The sequence below is a fragment of the Anastrepha obliqua genome, chromosome 2, assembly GCF_027943255.1.
Source record: "Anastrepha obliqua isolate idAnaObli1 chromosome 2, idAnaObli1_1.0, whole genome shotgun sequence".
Lineage (NCBI taxonomy): Eukaryota > Metazoa > Arthropoda > Insecta > Diptera > Tephritidae > Anastrepha > Anastrepha obliqua.
In genome coordinates this window covers 77,217,599-77,241,756 of record NC_072893.1, presented here as the reverse complement: position 1 = coordinate 77,241,756, position 24,158 = coordinate 77,217,599, and the positions used below count along the sequence as shown (strand labels likewise).

Below are 24,158 nucleotides of genomic sequence, written 5' to 3'. Positions count from 1 at the left end.
AGATAAACCGCGGGCTTAATCAAAACCGCCCCTGCGAGAGGACTGTCCTAGTAGCGTTGGACCTGAAGAAAGCTTTCGACACAGTCAGCCATTCCACGCCACTAGATGATATTCATCAGTCGACACTCCCGCCAGGGCTAAAGAGGTGGTGCGCAAACTACCTGAGTGTTCGTCACTCGTCAGTGATTTTTCGAGATCAAAGGAAGATGAAGCAAGGTGTACCGCAGGGAGGTGTCCTTTCTCCCTTACTGTTCAACTTCTACATCTCGAAGCTCCCCCAACCACCAGCGGCAGTCTACCTGGTCTCATACGGTGATGTCTGCACGATAATGGCGTCGGGCAATGACATCGATGGCCTGTGTTCCAAAGTGAACAACTACCTCACCGACCTTTCTCGCTTTTTCTCTGCTTTCCAACTTTCCCCCACTAAGTCCACGGCGACTCTCTTTACCACCTGGACAAAGGAGGTCAAGTTGTCCCTTACGGTAAAAGTCGACGACACACCAATTCCGATGGTAAACAGCTCCAAAATTTTGGGTGTAACCTTTCACAGTTTGCTCTCCTTTTCAGCGCACACAATCGCAATTGCCACTAAAGTCCAAAACCGCAACAAGGTCCTCAAATCGCTTGCCGGCAGCACTTGGGGCAAAGACAAAGAACTGTTGCTTTCGACATTTAAAGCAATTGGTCGGCCGGTTCTGAACTATGCTGCGCCTGTCTGGTCGCCTGGAACTAGTGATACGCAGTGGATAAAGCTACAGACATGTCAAAATACCGCCATTCGGACAGTGACCGGTTGCCTCGTGATGCCTCCCATTCAACATCTACATAACGAGGCATAAAAGCTCCCAGTAGTGGAGCACAACAAACTGCTCAGCAAGCAGTTCCTGCTTGGATGTTACCTACATATCCAGAATCGACCCCGACATACCAAACACATGCCCGGCATGTGAAGGTACTCCGCACGACACTAACCACCTCTTCACATGTACCCTAAAACCGACTCATCTCACACCCCTCTCCCTCTGGAGCCAACCTGTCGAAACAGCATGTTTCCTGGGCCTACCCCTAGATGAGCTAGACGAAGATGACCGTTGATATGCCTACACTGACAGGGCTACCAATACTGTTAAAACGACAAAAACTAGAGCAGACGATCAAACGCATAATTATAAGCTTTGTTAGGGAAAAAGGGTGTCATTCCATAGGCAACCACAGTCCCCTTGGCTCAACTTCCAGATATGACATTAATGAGCTCATCAGCGATGAGAGGAAATTCAAAATATAATTACTATAAGACACGTTCTGGATTGAACAGGGAGTACCTCTCCTGATGAGGGAAAACTCCAGTTCCTTTGGCTCAACTTCCAGATATGACATTAATGAGCTCATCAGCGATGAGAGAAAATTCAAAATATAATTACTATAAGACACGTTCTGGATTGAACAGGGAGTACCTCTCCTGATGAGGGAAAACTCCAGTCCCCTTGGCTCAACTTCCAGATATGACATTAATGAGCTCATCAGCGATGAGAGGAAATTCGAAATGTAATTACTATAAGACACGTTCAGGATTAAACAGGGAGTACCTCTGCTGATGAAGTGTACCATTTACGGAACACAGAAAACCCTCGAAGGCATGGGCGCCAAGGAAAGCTGTCAGTGCCAATGAGTAGTTTTGAAAGTATCTCCTAGGCGGATGTGTATGTCATCTGTCTCTGCGCAGAGATAAATCTAGAAAGAAATGTTCGAAATAAGCGTATTGCCATTTTGAGCGACAGGCTGTATTCAAGGCCTTGTCAACCCTCAGTTGAGAGATGAAGCTTATTAGGAAGAGGCAATTGCATTCGGTTCATAAGGGTTTTATTGGCTACTTTTGCTGTGGCCTTGAAACCAACAGAAAGTGAATCATTCCTGGCCAATTGGGCAACATAGCATCAAGAGGAGCTCATAGGTGAAGGGCCAAGGCTACGAAACGTAAGCTGGCACCTGGGCTACGGAAGGCGAATTTCTTACTGAGAGGGTAAGATCAGAAGATATTCAAACATCTAAAAAAACAAACATCTAAAGACAAGCTGATAATGCTAATTTGCATCCTCAATGGTTATTGAAAACTGTGCAGCCATCTGCACAGTCTCAGGGTATGGTCCAAGGCAAAAAGTTAAGCGTATAGTTTAGCAAAAAAGCAGTAAACAGATCAATAGAGCCTGAACCCTTCCTTCGCGTGAAACCAAGCACGATCCCAAAAAAGATCCCAGGAAAGAAGAGGAGCTGCACTGGAATCAAGCAATGGGACAAGTCGTGAAGCTACTAGAAAGGTACATTCCAAGTTAAGATATCCTATGAGATGACTCCAAGTAGAGAAATTACTTAAATAGTCAACAGCATTGATCTCTAATATCGTTCCTAATACAATGCACATTTATCCTTCAACGAATAAAATGAGTCTAAGATGTGGTCGTTGTTGTTGTAGTATCATATTTATTCCCCATACATGTACGGGGAATGGTGTTGGAGTGACAAGTCATTGGCTGAATATAAATCCGGGTCATTTCGGTAATGTAGAACCGACTGTCATGGAAAAAGCAGAAGTGGTCGTTTTTCTTGTAGCAGTCAGTGCAATGTAGTTACCGGTGGTCTTCGTCTAGCTGACCTAACGGTGGGCACAGAAAACTTGCTGTTTCGCCAGGTTGGATCCAGAGGGAAACGGGTGTTAGGTGAGTAGATTTAATGGGCATGTGAAAAAAGGGTTAGTATCGTGCGGGGTGCCTTCATATGCTGGACACATGCTTGGTATGTCGGGGTCAATTCTGGATAGTTAGTAGTTTAACCTGCTGCAGTATCCACAACGTAATTGTGCCAAGGTTACGCGGGTCTCGCGATAGCTGGAGCTCTTCATCTGCTATGGGTGGGGGCTAGACTCCGATTACGGCATTCAGAGGTCGGGTGTTTAGGAAAGTGGTAAGTATCTCCAGATGAATGTCATTTAGCTTTCGCCTAATCTCCGTACGGTCCAGTAGTTATAAGTACTTTTTGTTCTGGATCGCGTTAGAATAGTTAGAGGAATGTCTCCTGACGTGTTTGGGAGGCGGCTCAGGTTCTAGCAGGTGTTTTCAGAAGTAAAACCTTCGGTTGCACTCAAGCAGACACTTTTTGTTGAGCATTTTATTGTACTTTAATGCATTAATGCCTTATTGTCTAGGCCTTATAAGGGGGATATAAGAAGGTATCCCGCGGCTGTCCTGATTGCAGTATTTTGGCATGTCTGCGTCCACTGCGAACCACTAGTCCCAGGCGACGAAACAGGTGCAGCATGGTTTGGAACCGGCCGGCCAATTGCTTTAAATGTCGCCAGCAACATTTCTTTGTCTTTGCCCCAAGTACTGTCGGCTAGCGATTTGAAGACCTGAACCATTCAAAAATATTTCTCAATAGAGGTTTGAAAAATACCATATCTCGAATGCACTCGCTTGTAGCACCATTCTCGACCAACGGATATTAAGTATTCGCTATAGTTGAAGAGCAAGTCAACAATTTTCCAACTTCTTATTAATTAGCGCCTACTAATTAAAAGTGCCCTTTTTGGACCGCTGATTTGGTGACTTTAACCACCTTAACGTAAGCAACGAATGCATTTTTGGCTACATAATCTATGAATTCAGATTGCCAAGACAAATCTTTGCTCATGGACTAAAACTGGATAGGAGATTTAGAACTACAAAGAAAGCAGGACTTTGAATATTTGCCAACAACCAAAAATTTGGTTTTTAGAAAGAACCGTAACTTGTTTAGGTCATACTCGATCACTTTTCTATGAGCGGTTTTACTGCTCGAACTACTGAGCGGATTGTATGGAAGGCTAAAGTCAATAGTTAATAAACTGATTCTTCATTATCCGAGTGTGCTTTCTGATCTCTTTGGTGAGTTCCTCAACTTGTCGTGAAAGGAGTGGGCGACAATGAACAAAACGTCGCTTATAAAACATATTGGAAGATTAAAACCAATGGTAAGCCATTAAGGGGGGCAGCTCCTCTAGCACTTAAAATTTTTGCATTTTTTTGCTTTAAAAACTCCTTTACAATCTAAAGAATATCTTTTCAATATTTAAGCTTAATAAAAAGTCTAAAAAGTCAATATAAAGTCAGTGAAGTGATAAGCGTCGAACGAAAGATGAGTATGAACGCAAAATTTAATCGCGTTTTGCTCGAAATACGTCTTATTCCTGTCGATGGGCCCAAGAATGAAATAGGTTCTGGAGCTGTATGGCACTTAAACGAGAGTAATAGGTATCATTACGCTATGGAAAGAATGACAACTTTTATAAACGGGAATTTTTGTCATTTTGAAAGTAGCATAATAGATGATTGAGAGGGGATAGAGCGGGAAACAGATTGGAGTCTTTAGTCAGACAGTCAGGCTACGCTAAAGGCTCTGGAAAACGCAAAGTAAATCTCCACGATTTTTCAAGAATGTAAGAAGAAGCTTAATTCTGTTGGAAGACAGAATAAGCTCGACTTATAAGGGTTCCAGGACACTTATTGGTTCAATGGAATGAAATTGCCGATGAATTGACCAACTGTGGATCAGCGGTTCCCACACAATGCCCAGAGCCAATAATCGGAATCAGTTCTGCAGGAATCAAATGGATCAGCGATTGTGCATGCAATATAAAGAATGGTAGTCTGGTCTAGAACGCTGCAGGATTGCAAAGTGTTTTGTGAACAGAAAACTTCCAGAACTTTGAAGAAAAGACGTTCGGTTGATGGTCGGTATTAAAGGGTTTTCCAATAACAGGTGTTACAGGTGAATGGATCGCGCTGATTGACGATTTTTTATGGCCGGAATTGAATTGCATCGATCTGGACAACGTTTATTTTCAGCAAGACGGCGCTACGCGCCACACAAGCAACGAAACCATTGATATTTTAGGGAAAAAGTTTTCGGACCGTGTTATCTCTCGAAGAGCTGATCACAATTGGCCACCGAGATCTTGTGATTTAACACCTTGTGACTTTTTTCTTTGGGGCCACGTGAAAGAGAAGGTCTACGCCAACTGTCCAGGGTCGATTCGAGACCTCAAAGATGGAATCCAGGCTATCGAGGACATAGGGCAGCCACTTTGCAATTCGGTTATGGAAAATTTTATGAAAAATATATTGCCCTGTAAGCGTGGCCGTGGTGGTCATTTGCCTGATGTTATTTTCCACTATTAACGGCATACCTTCCTCTTTATAATGAAATAAACATCCGATCATTTATATTAAAAAATAGCATTTTTCCTTGAAAATCAAAATAACACCTCCTTTTAAAACACCCTTTATTAGAGGACGCAGTCCATGAGGTCAACATATAACCACCATTGGAATCATTGAGGACTCGATTTGCCTGTCTTGCTTAGAGGAGGCGGATGGCACTAAACATTTTCTCCGTGAGTGCCCCGCATTTGCTAGAGCAAGGCTACGAATTTTGGGTTCCGATGTCATGAGAACAAGTAAAATCCGTTCTCTCAAACTGGAGGATATTTTCAGATTTGTCAAAGAATCTGGAAAATTCTCACAGGTCCAACTACCTCTATTCCTCTGCTCTATCCTATATTCTTCCTTCTGTTACTTCTCTCCTTTCCTCCTTGACCATCTACCCTTTCACTTTCCAGAGATTTAAATACAATGGGCCTTTTAGCCTGAGTGTTTTAGGAGTTACCAAATCTCTCGGTGCTTCTTGGCTCAACCTTTTAAATTTCAATTTCAATCAAGATATCAACTTAAAATTTTACAGGGATATTCTTTAACATATTGGCCTTTGCATGTACCTCAAATTATATATTAATTATCACTAAAAATATGTTTTTGATCAATTTGTTTATAAAAAAGTGTAATTTTTTTCTTTTTCACTATTCTTTGTTTTCGTTAAAAATAAGTAAGTGTAAAGTGGAATAACTTAATTTAATGAGAAATTTTTGTCTGGTTGATTTTAGTTGATTACAAGAGATTATGCCCAGTCTGTGCGGTTTAAGAACCTTGGCCCAGGGTGGACATTCTCTCCTTCCATAAGGCAGGGCATTCACAGTGGTAATGGACAATCGTTTCCTTTTTCTCAGATTGCTTACAACTGTGGTGGTGTGTGTTGTGAGGGATGCCCATTTTGGGTGCTTGTTCCCCGACAGGCCAAAAGCCCGTTATGACTGCTGTGAGTCTCCAGGCGTACCATCGTTTCATGTTTGCCAATGTTGACAATTGTTTGTTGAGGTTTTAGGTGGGCCATAACGTTTTGCTAATTTTGCATTGTTGTTTGGTCTCTCCATCTACAACCCGCGATTCAGAGGTAGTTTAGGGAAATTGTTTTCTTGACTGTACCTAATGGCAGATCCGTCTCTTTGCATTGTCGTTTGGTCTCTCCATCTACAATCCGCGATTCAGAGGTAGTTTAGGGAAATTGTTTTCTTGACTGTACCTAATGGCAGATCCGTCTCTTTCCAGTTCATCTGCTTTTTCGTTACCTTCAATGTTGCGTTGCCCCGGGACCCAGATTAAGGTAACGTTACGGTTTTCACTCAAAGAGGTTAGGCTATTCCTACTTTGTTTCATCAGTTTAGAGATTGTTGTAGTCGAATCCAGTGCTTGGATTGCAGCTTGGCTATTTGAAAGAATAGAGAAAAGAGAAATCTGCAATCAGTAACCTACAAGCTTCCCCAATTGCCAGTACTTCCCCCTGGAAGACACATTAGGAAGACGTACAGATTTTTCGATTGTAAGTCTGTCAAGTATTTTTATTTTTGTTATGGTTCATTATGGGGTAAATATTTCTTAATTCATACAAGCGATATTGTTTACACTACTGTGGCATTGCCAGAAACCACTACAATTAATTTTCTTTCCAAGCGAATGTATCCTTGATATCGTCTTCTAATAGACAATAAATTTTGTCCTCTTTCAACTCTGCAATACCCATAGTATTCCAGAATATTTTACAACCATTTTTCCATTGTCGCAAATTGTAAAATCCGCAACATTTTTCCTCATCATCCTTCAGTAAATCGATGAAACACGGAAATATCTGATCGGCCTTCAACTTGGCCAACATGTAATGAGCCTTCTTACGATTCAAGGCATCACCGAGTTCACCGAAAATTTGCTTCGCCAGCGTAAATGCCTTGCGTGCATAGTCTTGTTCTAAAGTTTGAGCCGCATAAGCTTTACCAATAGCCACAAGCGCTTCAGCTTCTCTCACCTTACAACAACTCTTCTGGGCCAACTTTAATGCTTTTTCCATTTTGGAAAGTGCATCTCTTTTAAGGTTTTGGCTAAAAGTGAGATTGATGTGGGTATTAATTACGTGAAAAAAAATTTTCTGTATTTAGATTTTCACTTACTTCCATAAGTACATTCCTTCATATAAGAACAAGTCGCTGAGCAATTTGGGCTCTATGACGTTAGCACTATTGGCAAGCTCTTTGCGCACCTTTAGCAAGATCTTGTAAGATGCATCGTAATTCTCCGACTGCAACAGGTATTTGGCACGTGATAGTAGGGCGCGCATATATTGAACTTTATTCTTATCTAAGCCAACTTTTAAAATTAAAAACAAAAAATGGTAAGGATAGGTTAAGTAAAGATGGTAACAATTTAGACAACCTTCAATATGTCTGAGGTGAACAGAGGCCAATGTCTAGTTTTTTTAGGTTCCTTAAAAGTCAACATCCTCTTTCACTTGAGGTAAACCAGATTCGTTTGGGAATTCGAATGGAGTCTTAATACGTATTTCGGTGCAATATCAAAAAGGCGGTTTTAGGTTTGGTAGACTATGAATCCGTGTGTCCAAAAACACGAGTAATCTGTAACTACAATTGACATCTAACCAGTTTACCATTTGACTCTCACTACTGCTCTCATAGAGCTGCTTTCTAAAACACAACCTGAGCGAGTGGTGTTAGCACAGGTCCCATTTCCCCCGGCATCGGCTGAAAACGTCGTTGTTCTTCAGCTAGCCATATGTGAGTGTTTAAGAGTAAGAAACGCTTTTGTTGAAAAAAAAAAAAAAATTGGCGGAAAGGTAGGATTGTGAAGAGTTTGAGATTACAATATATTTCGAGAGTAGAAAAGAGAGACAGGAAGGTGTAAATGTGCCAAAAGTTTCGACAGTCTACAGAAGGCTTTAAAACTGAAATCAGGTTTCTGGAAACATATTAAAGACGATCTGGTGAACGATGACTGGAGCACACTTAAATCATGGAAGGATAATTCCTCTACTCTGAAGGGGAAGATGGTAAATTTAATGAAAATAATGGAGAACCCGGAACCCTAGTTGAGGACGATGAATAGCATAGCATAGCGAATAGCAATAGTGCAATGTGCATCACCTCTTATTCAGAATATGTTCGGAAGAATATAAGGCTGTCAATTGCGCCAACCACTGCGGAATCGGTGTTGTTAATATTGTGTAAAAGCTTCCATCAAATACATTTTTTAGCAGAGTGAAACTCATCGCCCAATGGAACTTTAAAGTTGCCAAATCGACCGTCTACGATATTCGAGTAGTACCTATACGCCAAATGCTGACCAAAACTCGTGAAAAGGGGATCGATGGAAATCATCTTCGTGTTGATGTTAAAATAGTTAGTAGCAACAGGGTTGCCTATATTTCTCAAAATCTGTCTGAAATGTTACTAAACTTATACGGTTGCTCAAAATAGCTTCCGAAAGACGTTTGCCCGCAGTGAGCGATTTATTATGTGATTCCTTTCATCTGACGTTGAAGAAGAAATTCGAGCTGTAGTATTGAATAGCTCACGCACCGTCTTAGCGTAAAGAGCGTGGAATTTCTGACTTCTGCTGATGATATCGGTGTAAAGGACTTCGTTTACTTGGGACACAGTCAATGTCAGTTTTGAAGTGGAACGAAGTATCAATAATGGCATTTGAAGTGTCAATAATGACATGAGATACTTCGTTCCATTTAAAAACCGACATTGATTTTGGACTGAACAGGCAACTGAGAAGTAACTACTTGACGAATAAATTGCACATCCTATTAATGGCTCAGAAGTTTGGACTTGGCGAAGGCGATATCATACGAGACGGTTCCTGCAGTATACGTGGGGAAATCTTTACGCAAGACAAATGGGCCGAAGCTATTGAGCTATGTGATCATTGCAAGGACATAGAGATAGTGCAGGCAACTTGAATAGCGTGAAGCGCTACAGACCAGAGACTGCCTAATGCGGAATTAGTTGTGGTGGCAAAGGAAGAGGAAGACTTTTCCTGCGTCGGCAGAACCTAGTGGAGAAAAATTGGGTATCACTTGGTGATTCTACTTACAGTAACTTCTGGACATAAGAGGCAAAGGAAAAAAAAATCCCCAAAACTCAAATACTTTCACAGTGCTGCAAATTTTTTGAACATTTATATGGGATTTTTGTATAAATTTTTCCTATTGGTAAATTGGGGATCTTTCGTGACCTAATTTCATTAACTTATAAATGAGCGTTTCCTTTATATATTCGGCCGCCGTAGCCGAATGGGTTGGTGTGTATCTACCATTCGGAACTGCGCAGGCTTGAAACACTAAATGATAGAAAAAGTTTTTTTCCAATAGCGGTCGCCCCTCGGCAGGCAATGGCAAACCTCCGAGTATACGTCTGCAATGAAAAAGCTCCTCAGAAAAATCCATCTGTAGTTCGGAGGCGGTATAAAACTGTAGGTTCCTTCATTAGGAGGAGGAGCTCGGCCAAACACGCAATAAATGGCGTAAGCGTCAATATATACTTATATAATTGTACTGTACAGCAATTTTAGCCGTGAAAGCAAAAAAAAAAACCGAAAGCAAAAAACCAAGGAAAATCCAGCAGGTATACTTTCATTTAGCAAACGATTTTCCTACGGCCTCATTCACAGTCAACAACTTTCAAGAACTCTACAATTACCTTCTGCAAGATTAATCACGGCTTTGTGCGCGAATTCATCTGCAGCATTGGAATCTTCCGCAGCTATATTATTTGCATAACGTAACAACAAGTCAGCAACTTCGCGCCCTGCTACCAAATGCAGTGTCGGATAAACGCCCCATTCACGTTCAGTTACGTATTCGGAGAGCCAGGCTTCATTCCGGCTTAATTTCATAGCTTTTTCCATAAATTTGATTGCCAGGAGGAGTGCGTTTTCTAAAAGTTTTCATATTTGTATAATCAAAAAAACAAAATAATCTTTCGAGAGTTAAAGTCACTTCACTAACCTCTTGTGCTGTGAAATTTTGCAGTTTTGAAGTAAATACGAGCAATGGTCTCGTCTGCGATGGTATCATTGAAACCCTCGATGCTCTCACAAATCGGTATAATTATATCATAAATATGCTCTAACAGCCAATCGAATTTAATTTTATATGGTTCTAGCAATTGAACAATTTGATAGAAACATTTGACAGTCGTCTGGTAGCTGTGCGCTTCTTCTAGTATTCGTACCTTCTCGGCAACGCGCATATTCTCAAACAATGCCATCAACAGTTCAATGTTATCAGAAACGCGATCTCGTATGACCTTCGTTTCGTAAAAGAAAGTCTCTTTTCCGGCCAAACTTTCAAGATGACGAGCACCTATTCTACAGCCTTCCTCATACAACTCTTTAACCAGAGCACAATAGATGGGCCCTTCAAGGCGACGTGCCTGCACATAATTGAGTGGCACGAGTTCGGAACGGATTTTCTCACGATTGAAGAAAGTCACACCTTTACGGCTCAGCATTTTTATAGCACAGATTTGAAAACTTTTGAATACGCGTAATTGTAAAAAAAAAACGGAATAATAAGTTGATGTATTTGTGTTTAGTGTAAATATGTCCTTGTAAATTATGTCCTTATGTGTACATTCGTCTGTATTGTAGAGTCAACGTCGGTTAATCGGTCTGCTTCCCTATTGCCTGTTTATTAAGAATAATGTAAAATATATTCGTATAAGTGCCAACTTAAAAAAATGAAATACAACTAAAATTAGTGTCATATTTTCAAAAACATACTAAGATTTGTGAGTGGCACGAAAGCATTATCAATCATAGAAAGAAATTAAAGGAAAGTCAATAGTGTAGTAATATAAAGCCTGAGTGTCGAATCTCGTTTTTTTATTATTCGATAAAATTATGTGGTTGCCCCATATCAGTACGTCGTGTTGCAACAAAACCAGGTTCTCGTAGTCTTCGGTAAGTTTCGAAGATCGAAATCCATGTGAAGAGCCAAGTCACACACAGAATAGTTTTCATAAACAACTGTTTTCTTTTAATGATGTGAAGTAGGAAACACTTAGTGAGAAATTATAAATTCAAAACTTTATCAAATAGCCATTTCAAACTGTAAGGGCTTGGTTCATTTATTGAAGGTGGTGGCACTAGACCAACACCAATGTTTTGTACGTTTGATTGTCATGGCAAGGTATTGGCGAACTAGAAAATGAAAAAATAATTTGCATTATTTTATTCTGTGCTGACTACTACGTTTTTATGAATTAATATACATAACTTAATAACAAAAAGCACACGCACCTTTGAATTCACATTTCTAGAAAAATGAACAAACAAGCAAAAAAATACAATATATAGGTATATTTAAATCGAATATTTTGAAAACGGCTAAGTCAGAAATTACCTATATATTTATTACTGAATTTTTTTTGGTCTTGGTTCCTTTGAAACTCTCCACTTACTCGCCTGATGCCTGGATTGCGTGTCCTAGTCTGAAGTCCTCGTCTCGTTGATAGTAACGAAGCTGTTTGACAAATGTTGGGTCGGACACAGCGTTGGAAATCATGCCTTTAGCAGAGTCAACGCGTTCCTTTTTTTGCATGAAATTCAGGCCCTTTGGCACCAACTTTACAGCAACACGGCGCAAACCCAAATCATTAACTAATATAATAATAAGCTATGCTTCTGATGATTAATATCCGGTTATGGAACAACTTTTTTCGCTGTATAACGTTTTCGGCAGCCGCCGTAGCCGAATTGTTTTGTGCGTGACTACCATTCGAAATTTAGAGAGAACGTAGGTTCGAATCTCGGTGAAAGACCAAAGTGAAGAAAATGTGTTTTTCGCGCCTTGACAGGCAATGACAAACCGCCCAGTGTATTTCTGCCTGACTGCATGACGTTTGTCATGCTCGATGGACTCACGATTTCTTCTGAGGCGTTCATGCTACTCGCAAACGGGTGTTTTCTTTAGAGTAATATGGCAACCTAACAAAAAAAAAAGCTCAAATTAGTTGACCTAGAGTGTCTCCTGGCTGTTGTTCTGGGAACTTTGTGCTCAAGGTGGTATGCATACATGTAATATAAGTAATTGGCGCTTACATCCGTTGTTGTTTGTTTGGCTGGGCTCCTCCTCGAATTTGTGGTGTGCGTGGCCTGATGTTGTTCCACGAATGGACGGATTTCCGAATGGAAGATGTTTTTTATGAGGATTTTTTTCCGAACAGAAATACTTTCAGAGATTTGATATGCGCTGCCGAGTTGCGGGCGCAATTAGAAAACATACTCTTGATCATTTTATTGTTTTCGTGACGTGGTTTTGGATACTACCGAATAGTATCTAATTCGGATACTACGGAATAGCAGCCACATACCTACCCATTCCGCTACGGCGGCCGCCCAACTCTATAAACATTCCTAAAAAAAAAATAATGCAATGATTCCGTAACTCACTCTTAACTCAAATCCTGCTGTTCTACTCTCCCTCAGTTAAACTTTTAATTCTTCATAATTGGCACGATAAATGCTTACGCAATTTAGACCGAGTTTAACAAAGCGCGCCAGTCGTTTCTTTCTTGTGCTAACCGGCGCCAAGTGAAGCCAAGCACTTCTCCACTTGATCTTTCCAATGCAGCCTTTGTATCCATTCGGACGACATGACCCAGCCAGCGTAGCTGCTGGATGTTTATTCGCTGCGCTATGTCTATGTTGTCGTATGTGCAAAGGTCCAAAAATCTTCCAAAGAATCTTTCTCTCAAACACTCCACGGGATGCTTAATCGGATGTTGTCATCGCCCACGTTTCTGCGCCATACGTTAGGACGGGCATGATGAGAGCCTTGTAGAGTATTAGTTTTGTTCGTCCAGAGAGGACCTTACTACTCAGTTGCTTACTTAGTCCAAAGTAGCACTTGTTGACAGGGCTGACACAAGCTGACATTGTGTGTTAATGCTGGTTCCTAAATAAACGAAATCTTTTACAACCCTGAAATCATAACTGTCAACAGTGAAGTGGGTGCCAATACGTGAGTGCGCCGACTGTTTGTTTGAAGGCAGGAGGTTCTTTGTTTTGCCCTCGTTCACCACCAGATCCATTCGCTTTGTCTACTTTCCACAAGGCAGGACTAACAGCGCGGTTGTTAAGGCCGATGATGTCAATATCATCGGCATACGTCAACAATTGTACGCTCTTATAAAAAAATTGAGCGATTAAGTTCTGCGCCTCGCATGATGCTCTCCAACATCAGTTTAAAGAAGTCGCACGACAGCGAGTCACCCTGTCTGAAACCTCGTTTGGTATCAAACGGCTCGGATTAGTCCTTCCCAATTCTGACGACGCTGCTGGTGTTGAGCAACGTCATCTTGAAAAGCCGTATTAGTTTTGTGGGGATACCAAATTCAGACATCGCGGCATACAGATAACTCCTTTTCGTACTGTTTAATGCGGCTTTGAAGTCGACGAAAAGATGGTGTGTGTCGATTCTCCTTTCATGGCGTTTTTCCAAGACTTGGCGTATTGTGAATATCTGGTCGATTGTGGACTTTCCATGTATAAAGCCACACTAATAAGGGTCAATCAGTTGGGGGATGGTTGGCTTCAGCCTTTCACACAATACGCTCGCTAGAACCTTATAGGCGATATTAACAAGACTAATCCCGCGATAATTGGCACAGGTTTCAGATTAAAAATTGGACTGCATAAATGTTAGTAATGTATTCAATTTGAGAGTGCTCCCATAAGAAATGTATTATATTATGTCAAATTGAAAACAAACAAAGAAGAGTTCTCACTGCGGATCACAAAAAAAAAACAGTGAAACACGGTGGCGGCAACATAATGATTTGGATTTGGAGTAGGAACTATTCACCTCATAACCAATACAATGGACAAATTTATTTACAACCACAAGACGCAAACCGCTCCTCAGTGTTAGTTCGTGAATGTTTTTTATAAAATTATGTTAAAGTTATTGGTTGGTCAACCCTGCAACCCGACCTAAACTTCATTGAAAACCTTTGGGGAGATTTTAGGAAGCGAATCGGGAAGAAAACCTTCAAAAAATAAGAAGGATTCATGGCAAAAATTCAAAGAACTATGGTATTCCACTCCAACAGAAAACTTCCGTAGAATTATCAATGACATGCCAAATCGCATACAAAAAGTCATTGACAACCATCGTGGACACAGTAGTTATTGATTAAATTTCGATCATTTAAACAGTATTTTTAATAAAATCACAAAGTCCTTTTTGTATTTTATCTACATATTTCTATTTCGTATCTATTTTAATGGCCATATGTTTAAAACATGATTTAATTATTAAAGGTTTGCTTACTTGTGACATTGGATTTTTGACACTCTCTTACAAAAGGTTGCAGGTGAAGAAAGTGGAAAAAATTAAATTGTTTTTGGTAAAAAATAGTAGCAAAAAAGTGTTTTTTACTTCAATGGAAACAAATTGAGTACGGTTTAAAAAAAAATTTGGATTAAAATTTGAATGTAAATATAATATTTTATGGACAATGTAGATATATTTCGTATACAAATGGAAATCGCCAAGTGTGATGTTAAAACATAAATTTGTTAACTTATTGTAAGGAATATATTTTGTAAATTTATTTTTAATTTAAAATCGATTGGGGAGTTGAAAAATTTCGCCAATATGACGCTAATATGTTACCGAAGTAAAGGGTTTTCCAATAAGAGGTGTTATTTTGATATTCAAAGATAAATGCTATTTTTTAGTATAAATGATCGGATGTTGATTTCATTATAAAGAGGAAGCTATGCCGTTAATAGTGGAAAATAAAATCAGGCAAATTACCACCACGGCCACGCTTACACGACAATATCCTTTTCATGAAATTTCCCATAACCGAATTGCAAAGTGGCTGCGCTATGTCCTCGATAGCCTCACGAACTCCATTTTTGAGGTCTTGAATCGACCCTGGGCTTTGGTGTAGACCTTCTCTTTCACGTGACCCCACAGACCCCTGTGGCCAATTGTGATCAGCTCTTCGAGAGATAACACGGTTCGGAAACTTTTCCCGTAAAAGATCAATAGTTTCGTTGCTTGTGTGGCACGTAGTGCCGTCTTGTTGAAAATAAACGTTGTCCAGATCAATACCATCCAATTCCGGCCATAAAAATTGTTAATCATCCCTCGATAGCGCAATCCATTCCAAAATAACACCTGTTATTGGAAAACTCTTTCACAGATTTATTTAGTTGGCTAAAAACAAAAACAGTGACATCGGCGCTGGTATTCACATTCTTTAAATACTTCATCCACCCATGTGAATGTACGCTCATTGGAAACATGTTCCGTCAATCCTAGTTTTCTTATAAAGAAGCCTACAAAGTATTCTACCGCGTCCTCGTGGATACTATCCAACTCTGCTGCCAATTTTAGCTCTTTGTTAAGTGATAGCTCATTGCAAAACGCGAATTCCTTTAAAATCACCTCAGTATCAGAAATAAATATTTTTAAATTCTCCACTGATGTGTAACTTAGGCGAAGCCACTCGGTTTCATTAGTTTGCACGTAACCACGAGCTGAAAAACGTTTGCTGTTGCGGGATGTGATTATTTACTTATTGTTAATGAACTCTCATTGGAAACTTACGTATTTTTAAAGCAACCTAGTAGAAACTTCCGCAACCTGTATTTGAATGACATCGAGCTCGGATTGTCTAAATGTCCATCTTACGCGCGCATTGCCCGAAAAAAATGGTATCCTGATTTACGCGGTATGTCAGGATGTATTCCATATCGGCCCGGTACATACCGAGTAAGTTCTTGCTCATAATCACACCCTTTTGAAAATGAAATCTTTTTCGTATAAATTTTACTCATCCTCGATTTTACTCAAAATTTACAGAATTAGCAACTCAGTATCTTACTCAGGTAGCCGATTTGTCAAGAGGGAACGAGCTGCTTTCTGAGCAAACCAAGGCGAATCTATTCAAGGTGGTAGGCTATCAAGGGTAGACTATCAAGGGAAGAGAATACAAGAATGTAATGAATGACAAATATTGAGTTGGGGAATAAGTTCATAGATTTTTTATATTTTCTTATATTTTACAACGCATTGCTTGCTGTTTGGCAATTGGTAAATATTCATTCGATAGAACTCTTTCTGCTATACAAAACATGTTAATTGTTGAGTTATTCAATTTTTGATTAGTTTTGAGGCTTGCAAATGGAATACCAAGGAGGCAAAAATCAGCATTTTCGGCACCTGCTCTTCTTTGCTTTTCATCGAGGTCAAAAAGCTGTCGAAGCGACGTGAAGGCCTTCTAAATTTGATAAAGAACGTCATACAATCATTTTTGAAGGAGAACGGTCGCCATACTAGTCGTGAGTTGGCGGAAAAAATGAACTGCGATCATAAGACGATTCTCAATCAAATCACCTTCATTCAATGGGATGTACCAAAAAATTTCGAGTATGGGTGCCTCACGAGCTCAACGAAAAAAACAAACAAAGTCGCCTTCAAATAGCTTCTCAGCATCTCGCCCGCTATCGAGCAATACGCGGCATAAACAATGCTTTTTGTACCGAATGTGGATCCAGGAGATACGCCAAAATCGAGAGTAGGGCCGGATTTTCATCCAAAGAAGATCATGATATATGTTTGGTGGGATTGGGAGGGCATGGTGCACTGGGAAATGCTCGAAAAGAATGCCACGGTCAACAAGGAGCTCTACAATGCCCAGCTAAACCACATGAATAAGGATATTCGACTGAAAATACCTAATGGACATGGTCAAACTATAGTACTCCTTTATGACAACGCCAGGCCCCATGCTGCACAAGTCGTCAAAGCCCCACTCCAAGAGCTCGAGGAAGAGATCCGTCTGCGGTCAACGGTGGATTTCTCCGTATTCTGCGGACCTTGCACCAATCGGTTACCATCTTTTTCCTTATCAAACTATATGAAGTGCGTTACCATCGGTAGCAAAGAGGTTCTTAAAAATTGGCTCAACAACTTCTTTGACACCAGACCAGGCGATTTTGGCGGAATGGCATCATCGAATTGGTCGAGAGATGGGAAGAGGTAGTAAACACCAACGGCGAATATATAATTGATTAACTTATTGATATAATTATTGATTGTTGTTAAAAAAAAGCCCTCAGTAAAAGCGCTACGAACTTACTCCCCAACCTAATAGATGATATTAATTTAACGCGCACTCAAAACACAAAAATGACTTTCCGTTATTTCAAAATTAAAGCAAGTTAAAGAACAAGCGATCAACTACTCTAATCACACTACCTTCTACAGATACGCCTCGGAGCAAACCTTTTATTATTGAATCATGGGATTTGTCCACAACTCTGTATGAGCATAATATTTACAATATGAAACTTTAAATATCCTTGCATTTTACAGTTTTCACATTTTTTGCGATAAAGAGGAACATTCGTATCATAATATTTTATTTATTTTATTCAACGTCAATTCTCATGATTTGCCGTATACATATAAACAATAGAAAAATATACGAAAATGCACGTAAATATAGAAGGAAATTGATACAATATAAAATTTCATATCTCTCGTAGTAAACAGCATATTGGATCTGTATCCTTTACAATCCACTCGTTTTTGCGTGAAGATCTCTTTGAATAAGTTGAAGCCGAATATTTTCGCACATTCGTTATGTGGATGCCTTGACCTCTACCAATTTTTTCTGAATCGTAACGTTCAATACCCTCCATAATACTGCCATCAGAAGAATATTCATATTCATATTCATATTCATAAAGCCCCTCTTCTGTTTGAATAGCTGTTTCTGTATTACTGTAGTATAAATGTTTTACAACGACATGCTCCAAATCGAAGCTTTCCTCTGATTCTTCCTCTTTCTTTGTGATCTTTTCATGCATAGATGCAGGTCGCGTATTTAATATGAGATTGTATAGTTTGTATAGATTGTCAGACGTATACATAGATATGCTGGTTAAAATGTCTTTTTTTATATAGCCAACTTGTTTCTCTTCGTCCCAAAAGGGTTCACAAAGGTCTTTCCAACGCCTTAGTTTATAATGATCACAATACGTTTTCGAATAAATCAGTTTTTTTAAATCAGCGCTTATTAGATGTGACTTCAAACCGGCTATTAAATATTTAGTATTAGATGCTTTTGAAATTTCGCCAAAGCTCTGAAAATGTGTTTTAGCCATTTGAAATGCTAAACGTGCTCTCAATTCGCCGCCAGGCAAAATACGTTGTGCGTCTCCGATTTTCAGTAGAATATCACCTTCAGCTTGTGAAATGTTATTTATTCTGCAAAAATGCAATGCTTTGCCGTAAATGTTTATTGCATCAATTGGCTGGTTCAGTCTAACACGAAGAAAGTTTTAAAAATTATTGACTTTAAAAACATATAATATAAAATATGTATTATAACAGGTTTATAGGTTATATTAGGACTACCCTCAAGGTTCTACTTACGATAGCTGAACCGTACATTGTGGATGGGGAAAATAATTCAGAAGGTGTGACCAGACTGTCATCCGGTTCTCAGTGAATTGGAAGAAATTAGCTGATTTGCTGACGTAACAGGGGATGTTATGGCGAAACAACTGTAAGAAATCAACGCAGCCATTGTTCATATAACTTCGTTGCCGTTTGAGCGTTATCTATGGACTGAACATCTGCTTGGAAAGCATCAGAATATAAATATATATATAATATATAATTGGCGCGTACACCCTTTTTGGGTGTTTGGCCGAGCTACTCCTCCTATTGGTGGTGTGCGTCTTGATGTTGTTCCACAAATGGAGGGACCTACAGTTTTGAGCCGACTCCGAACGGCAGATATTTTTTATGATGAGCTTTTTAATGGCAGAAATACATTCGGAGGTTTGCCATTGCCTGCCGAGGGGCGACCGCTATTAGAAAAATGTTTTTCTTAATTTTGGTGTTTCACCGAGATTCGAACCGACGATCTCTCTCTGAATTGCGAATGGTAGTCACGCACCAACCCATTCGGCTACGGCGGCCGCGTGTGAATACGTGTGACATAAGCGAGCACACTTCTGCGCCGAATCCACATATGTGGCAGCCGTTAAAAAAAAGCAACAACAAGATAAAGGAAGAAACACGGGTAGGGGCAAGAAGAGCAGCTCATTGGAATTATCAATGACAAGACAAACCAATACTTGGCAATATATGATAGTTTCGCGGTGGGCTACTTTTTAATTTCATTGTTATATTTCATATTCGCGGCAATGATTGCACTCTGGGACTAATTCTACAGTCTCCTATTGGATATATTATATTTTCAAGCAAAATGTGTGCCTTGTGCTTATTCATGGGTGCTCCATGAAAAATTACTAAGTGGTTGCAAGTCTTTGTAGCAAATCATTTAAGAACGAAAAATAAGCTGACCAGTCGGATTTACGTTCTGAGAACGTCTATCATTACATCAGCATCTGTCAAACAAATATGGGGCATGTTTCATGTTGTTAATAGAATGAGAACAACAGCTGCTGGGAAAATAAGATTTAAGCTAAGCACGTGCAAGTAAGCTACATGGAGATATTATTACCATCTGACAGACCTACAAATCTGGAATACGTGCTATCTACATATTTCTAATATCGGAACGTCAGAGCAATAATAGGAAAGCGGCGCTTATTGGGAAACTACAGTTGGCAATGGATGGCGTGAGAGTCAAACAAATGCATGCAAAAGTTCTGGCACGGCAATGACGAGGAAACCAAGTGATATATACAATATATGAACACCAGTGTGTTTAGAAGGGATTGATTTGAGCTGTGGTCAAATTACAAACATCTTCTGTCTTCCTTTCATATTTGAAACGATCTCAATGAGTACAGTTGAGGTTAGATTGGATTGACGAAATTTCTTACAAAGAGTACGCTCCGTGATCCCAGAGGTCCCTTTGTGCCCAGGAAAAATTCTACCAGCTCTTTCCTATATGCTTTTATCCCAAACCGATTTGTTTGGCGAACCCGAGAAACTTTTCAGATTCTCGATTAAGTGATATCTGACTCTATTGCTTCCTTATTTCCACAGCGCGTACAGAATTCGTTATGTGGATCTCCGAATAATACATAAGCATAAAAGGCTTATTCTGACGGATTTGACTGCCGAGCCACAAGTGAGTTTCTCAAGCTTGTTTTATCTAAAAAAAAAAAATTATAAAAAAAAATTTGTTGGACTTTCATTGGACTGTAGTCAGCCTTATTTTTACCTATATCATCCACATTTACTTCTGAAGTCAAAGAGATTATCGGTGGATTAAACTCATATCGCGAAAATATTCAGTATAATGCCACACGCTTTGAAAAAAAGGATGTAAAGGGGGGATAGAGGGGTACATGCCATTCCTGAGCTTTAAAACCATACCCTCCGTAGCCTTATAGTTTTTAAGTAATTTATTGTTAAAATTGTATAAGTTAGCGAAAGGTTACTGATGCCATTCTTAGATTCGAACCTTTTCACTTCCTAATGATAGTCACGCACGCATAAATAAATAGATATATTTTTAAAGAGGTTTGCAGTTCGACCTCATGGTCTTTTGTGCCCTCTACTCATCGTAGTACCTCATCCAGACAGAGTTCCCTTATTAAACTCAGGATAGAGCTGGGTTGGATTGAGCGTATGTGTCTTTTTTTTGGCTGCAATTGGACAAGATCACTCAAGTTTCTTCGCGTTATAGCCCTGCATTCCACGAGAAGGTGGATTGGAGTATCCTGAGCTTAGTAGCATAAACGGCAAGAGTCCGTAGACCAAATCCCGATCATGTGCAGATGAGTGCCTCTGAGAATGCCCTTGAGCATGCTCAATTTTTCCTTGGGGCAATTTTTCCTTATGGGCTTTTCAAACCTCTTTTGGTTATTAAATAAATCAATAAACAGAGTTCACAAATTTCTTAAATTTCTATCCGAAACTGAAAATTCCAGCGAAATAGAACTCGAGCGAAGTGCGCGGACAATAGGCTCATAATTTGTGTTAAGCAATTTAAGATGAAATTGGTAAGTGTTACATAGAGCTCATTCTAGTATAATAAAAAAGTGAATTAATAATATTAATAAATAAAGAAAAGAGCAGAGGTCTTAAAATTCTGAGGCACCCCTGAACTTGAAATGAAAGGTTGCGAGCATTCATTCGTCACGCATAGAGGCTGGGCGCCTAGAGGCTTTGGCTAAGATACCTAGAACGTACACAAATGACGAGGAGGCGAAGAAATACTTTACTCTAAATGCAATCGCAGATATTTATGTAATAGAATTGATGAAATTAATCAAGGATACAGGTTGTTACAGTAGAGGAGACTAACAATCCAAATTGTGGATTCATAAGGGGCCTATATCTTTGACTTAAATGCGCCACTGCCTTCGGCGTCGGTGACTGCAACCTAACCCAACTTGTATGCCATGAGTGCTGTTTACTTAAAGATAAATCAAGGTAAATATTTACCTATAATATATAATACCAAGCTTTTTAAGACAATCCAACTTGTGCTGCACAAATTCTGGACCTTCCGCTTTCATTACACTTTGCTCTAGCAAGTGCAATTCTCTCAAAGCCCAGTCATATCTACCAGCATCTATGAGTAGCTGGATTTTGGCTAGAAAAACGTTAAAGGCAACACATCTGTTCTCCTTTATGCCAACTGTAAAGAGCAATAAACAAGTGAGCCATTCCTTAGATAAGGCATATACAATAGCAAGTATATTAAGGTTCACTGCGATCTACCTGTAGCAATCGCCTTGAGAGCTTTCTGTACACGCTTGAGCGCGTGTTTCCGCGTTATACCAACTTGTTTTGCTTTGATCAGATATAAATTAGCCAGTAAGTTACCCAAAGCGACATGCAGAGTTGAAAACATCTCATCCTCAGGGCTGGTATCGGGTTTCCATGCCTCGACGCAAGCCGCTTCCATTGCAACGGGAATAAGAATCGTGGCTTCCGTAAGTTGTTCGGCTGTTTGAGAATATAAACATTTTTATTAGTACAATGTCTTTTGCACAATTTACTATTACAAAGTACTATTAACATACGTTTTCCATGGTGCATCAAAAATTTGGCATACTTGAAAATAAATCTCGTAGATTGTTCCATCGCTAAACAATCATCTGTTTTAGGCCTTAGCATATATTTGGCTATTATTTCGTACATTTTATGTGTTAACCAAAGAAAACGTTGATTTTCTACCAATACCATGGACTGATAGAGTAGTTTTCGTGTCACATATAAACCTCGCATTTTATCCAAACGGAAAATTTGCTCCGCTGCTTTCACGTTGTCGACAAGTTGCAAAAGGAAATTCCTTTCTTCGTGGACGTAGTATATTTCATGCTCTCTTTCAATAAGACTTTTCTCCAATTGTACTAAGTATTCAAAATGGCGGGCTCCTAAATAACAACCATCCTCGTAGAACTCTTTAAGTAGCGCCTCGTAAATGGGACCCTTGAAGCGGTGAGCCTTACGCATTTCGCTTGGCTGTTCTGGTTTCCAATCAACATCATCGCAAGGGTGTGCGTAAATAGTAGGTGTGGGTATTGGATCTGGCATGATGCCAGGAAAAATTCAAATATTGAAATGAATGGATTAAGAAATAAATTATTTTAGGCTTCAATAATTCTCAGCTTTTTTATACAATGATTATTGAAACATTAGAAATCATTGTCACTGGTATTTCGAAAAAAAATATCACAAATATTGAGGCAGTAATATTTGAAAAAGTACTTTATGTATAAGCACATATGTATGTATCCATAAGTATGATATATATAATAATTAGAGCTTTCATCCTTTTTAGGGTGTTTGGCCAGGGTCCTTCTGCAATTCGTGCTGTGTGGAGGGGCTTACAATATAAAATATTTCTAGAGCGAAGCTCTAGCATGCGTGCTCTTACATACATATATGTACGAGTATTACATCCTTTTGCAAATGGTCGAGTTGTCCATAGATCGTTAGTAAGCAGATATACTACACAGAAGATTCTTTCATCTCGCATTGAAAGAAAGTGAAGACTGACTACACGAATGATCCTGTATAGTCTTGTGTGACGAAAATAATGATGGGCATCTAGAATGAAAGAAATTGTTAGATGGGTGTCGGAAAATGAGATTCTAACAGAATTTCAGGCCGGTTTTAGGTAAAACTATTCCATAGCCGACAATGGGTATAGCATTGCAGCAATAGTGAATTAGAAATAGAGTGAAAATAGGAAGGCGTGTTGTTTCTTTGTAGGCTTTAGAGCAGTATTTGATAAGACACCTGCCTTTCTACAAGCTGCATGAAATTGGGTATGGTGATGAACAAGGACAAAACAAAGTACCTCCTGTCTTCAAATAAACAGTAGGCGCACTCGCGTATTGGCACCCACGTCACTATTGACAGTTATAATTTCGAGGTTGTAAAAGACTTCGTAAAAGACTCCTAAAGATACTTCTTAATAATAATATGCCGATGACATAGTTACAATGGCAGATGACGGTGACGTCTTACAAAGTAGTGATTTACAAGTTAGAGATTTACTGCAACAATTGGGATGTGGAGGTGAATTTGAGGAAATCAGCAATAATGGTGCTTAGACAGGACGGAAAATTATCGCGACGAGAAAAATAGCACCTTAAAGGTGTAAATATAAGAATTAAATAAGTATTGCTATCTGAGAGTAGTACTGACCCCTAAAAAGAGCTTTATAAAACCCTTTACAAAGCGTAACACTTCAGAAAAATTTAGTATATATTTAGCTTCAGGATTACTGCATAAGCTCAGCGAAATATCACCACGGAATCACTTCACCATTCTCAAAAGTTACCTGGAAAACTGACATTTTTTTTTTTAAGTTTGAAGACGAATGCTCAAGCATGATGCAAATGACAGCAGGTGTACCCCAAGGTAATGTCCTAGGCCCTCTATGGTAGCTGATATTTATAGCAGATATA

General features: G+C 39.5%; 2 protein-coding genes across 2 annotated transcripts; both read right to left on the bottom strand.

Moving 5' to 3' along the window:
- Nucleotides 1-6,830: 6,830 nt before the first annotated feature.
- Nucleotides 6,831-10,972, bottom strand: LOC129239519 (uncharacterized). Its single transcript, XM_054875043.1, has 4 exons — nt 10,228-10,972; nt 9,920-10,156; nt 7,370-7,565; nt 6,831-7,300 (listed from the first exon to the last, which is right to left on the bottom strand). Exons 1-4 carry the CDS (start codon nt 10,730-10,732, stop codon nt 6,862-6,864), a joined length of 1,377 nt encoding a protein of 458 aa, XP_054731018.1. The 5' UTR covers nt 10,733-10,972; the 3' UTR covers nt 6,831-6,861.
- Nucleotides 10,973-17,770: 6,798 nt separating this feature from the next.
- LOC129239493 (uncharacterized) lies at nt 17,771-22,863 on the bottom strand. The gene is made up of 4 exons (XM_054875007.1): nt 22,263-22,863; nt 21,958-22,185; nt 21,679-21,874; nt 17,771-18,570 (listed from the first exon to the last, which is right to left on the bottom strand). The coding sequence occupies exons 1-4, from the start codon at nt 22,774-22,776 to the stop codon at nt 17,775-17,777; spliced, it is 1,734 nt and encodes a 577-aa protein (XP_054730982.1). The 5' UTR covers nt 22,777-22,863; the 3' UTR covers nt 17,771-17,774.
- Between the last annotated feature and the right edge of the window lie 1,295 nt (nt 22,864-24,158).

What these genes read in the sequence shown, in the direction of transcription:
- LOC129239519 (XM_054875043.1), bottom strand. Translation starts at nt 10,732, where the DNA reads ATGCTGAGCCGTAAAGGTGTGACTTTCTTCAATCGTGAGAAAATCCGT. An exon ending in CGTGATTAATCTTGCAGAAG is followed by an intron (nt 7,566 to 9,919) that starts GTAATTGTAGAG and finishes TAATTTTAAAAG; the next exon opens with TTGGCTTAGATAAGAATAAA. An exon ending in GAAGGAATGTACTTATGGAA is followed by an intron (nt 7,301 to 7,369) that starts GTAAGTGAAAAT and finishes TCTCACTTTTAG; the next exon opens with CCAAAACCTTAAAAGAGATG.
- LOC129239493 (XM_054875007.1), bottom strand. Translation starts at nt 22,776, where the DNA reads ATGCCAGATCCAATACCCACACCTACTATTTACGCACACCCTTGCGAT. An exon ending in TTTGATGCACCATGGAAAAC is followed by an intron (nt 22,186 to 22,262) that starts GTATGTTAATAG and finishes ATTCTCAAACAG; the next exon opens with CCGAACAACTTACGGAAGCC. An exon ending in CTTGGTATTATATATTATAG is followed by an intron (nt 18,571 to 21,678) that starts GTAAATATTTAC and finishes TCTTCGTGTTAG; the next exon opens with ACTGAACCAGCCAATTGATG.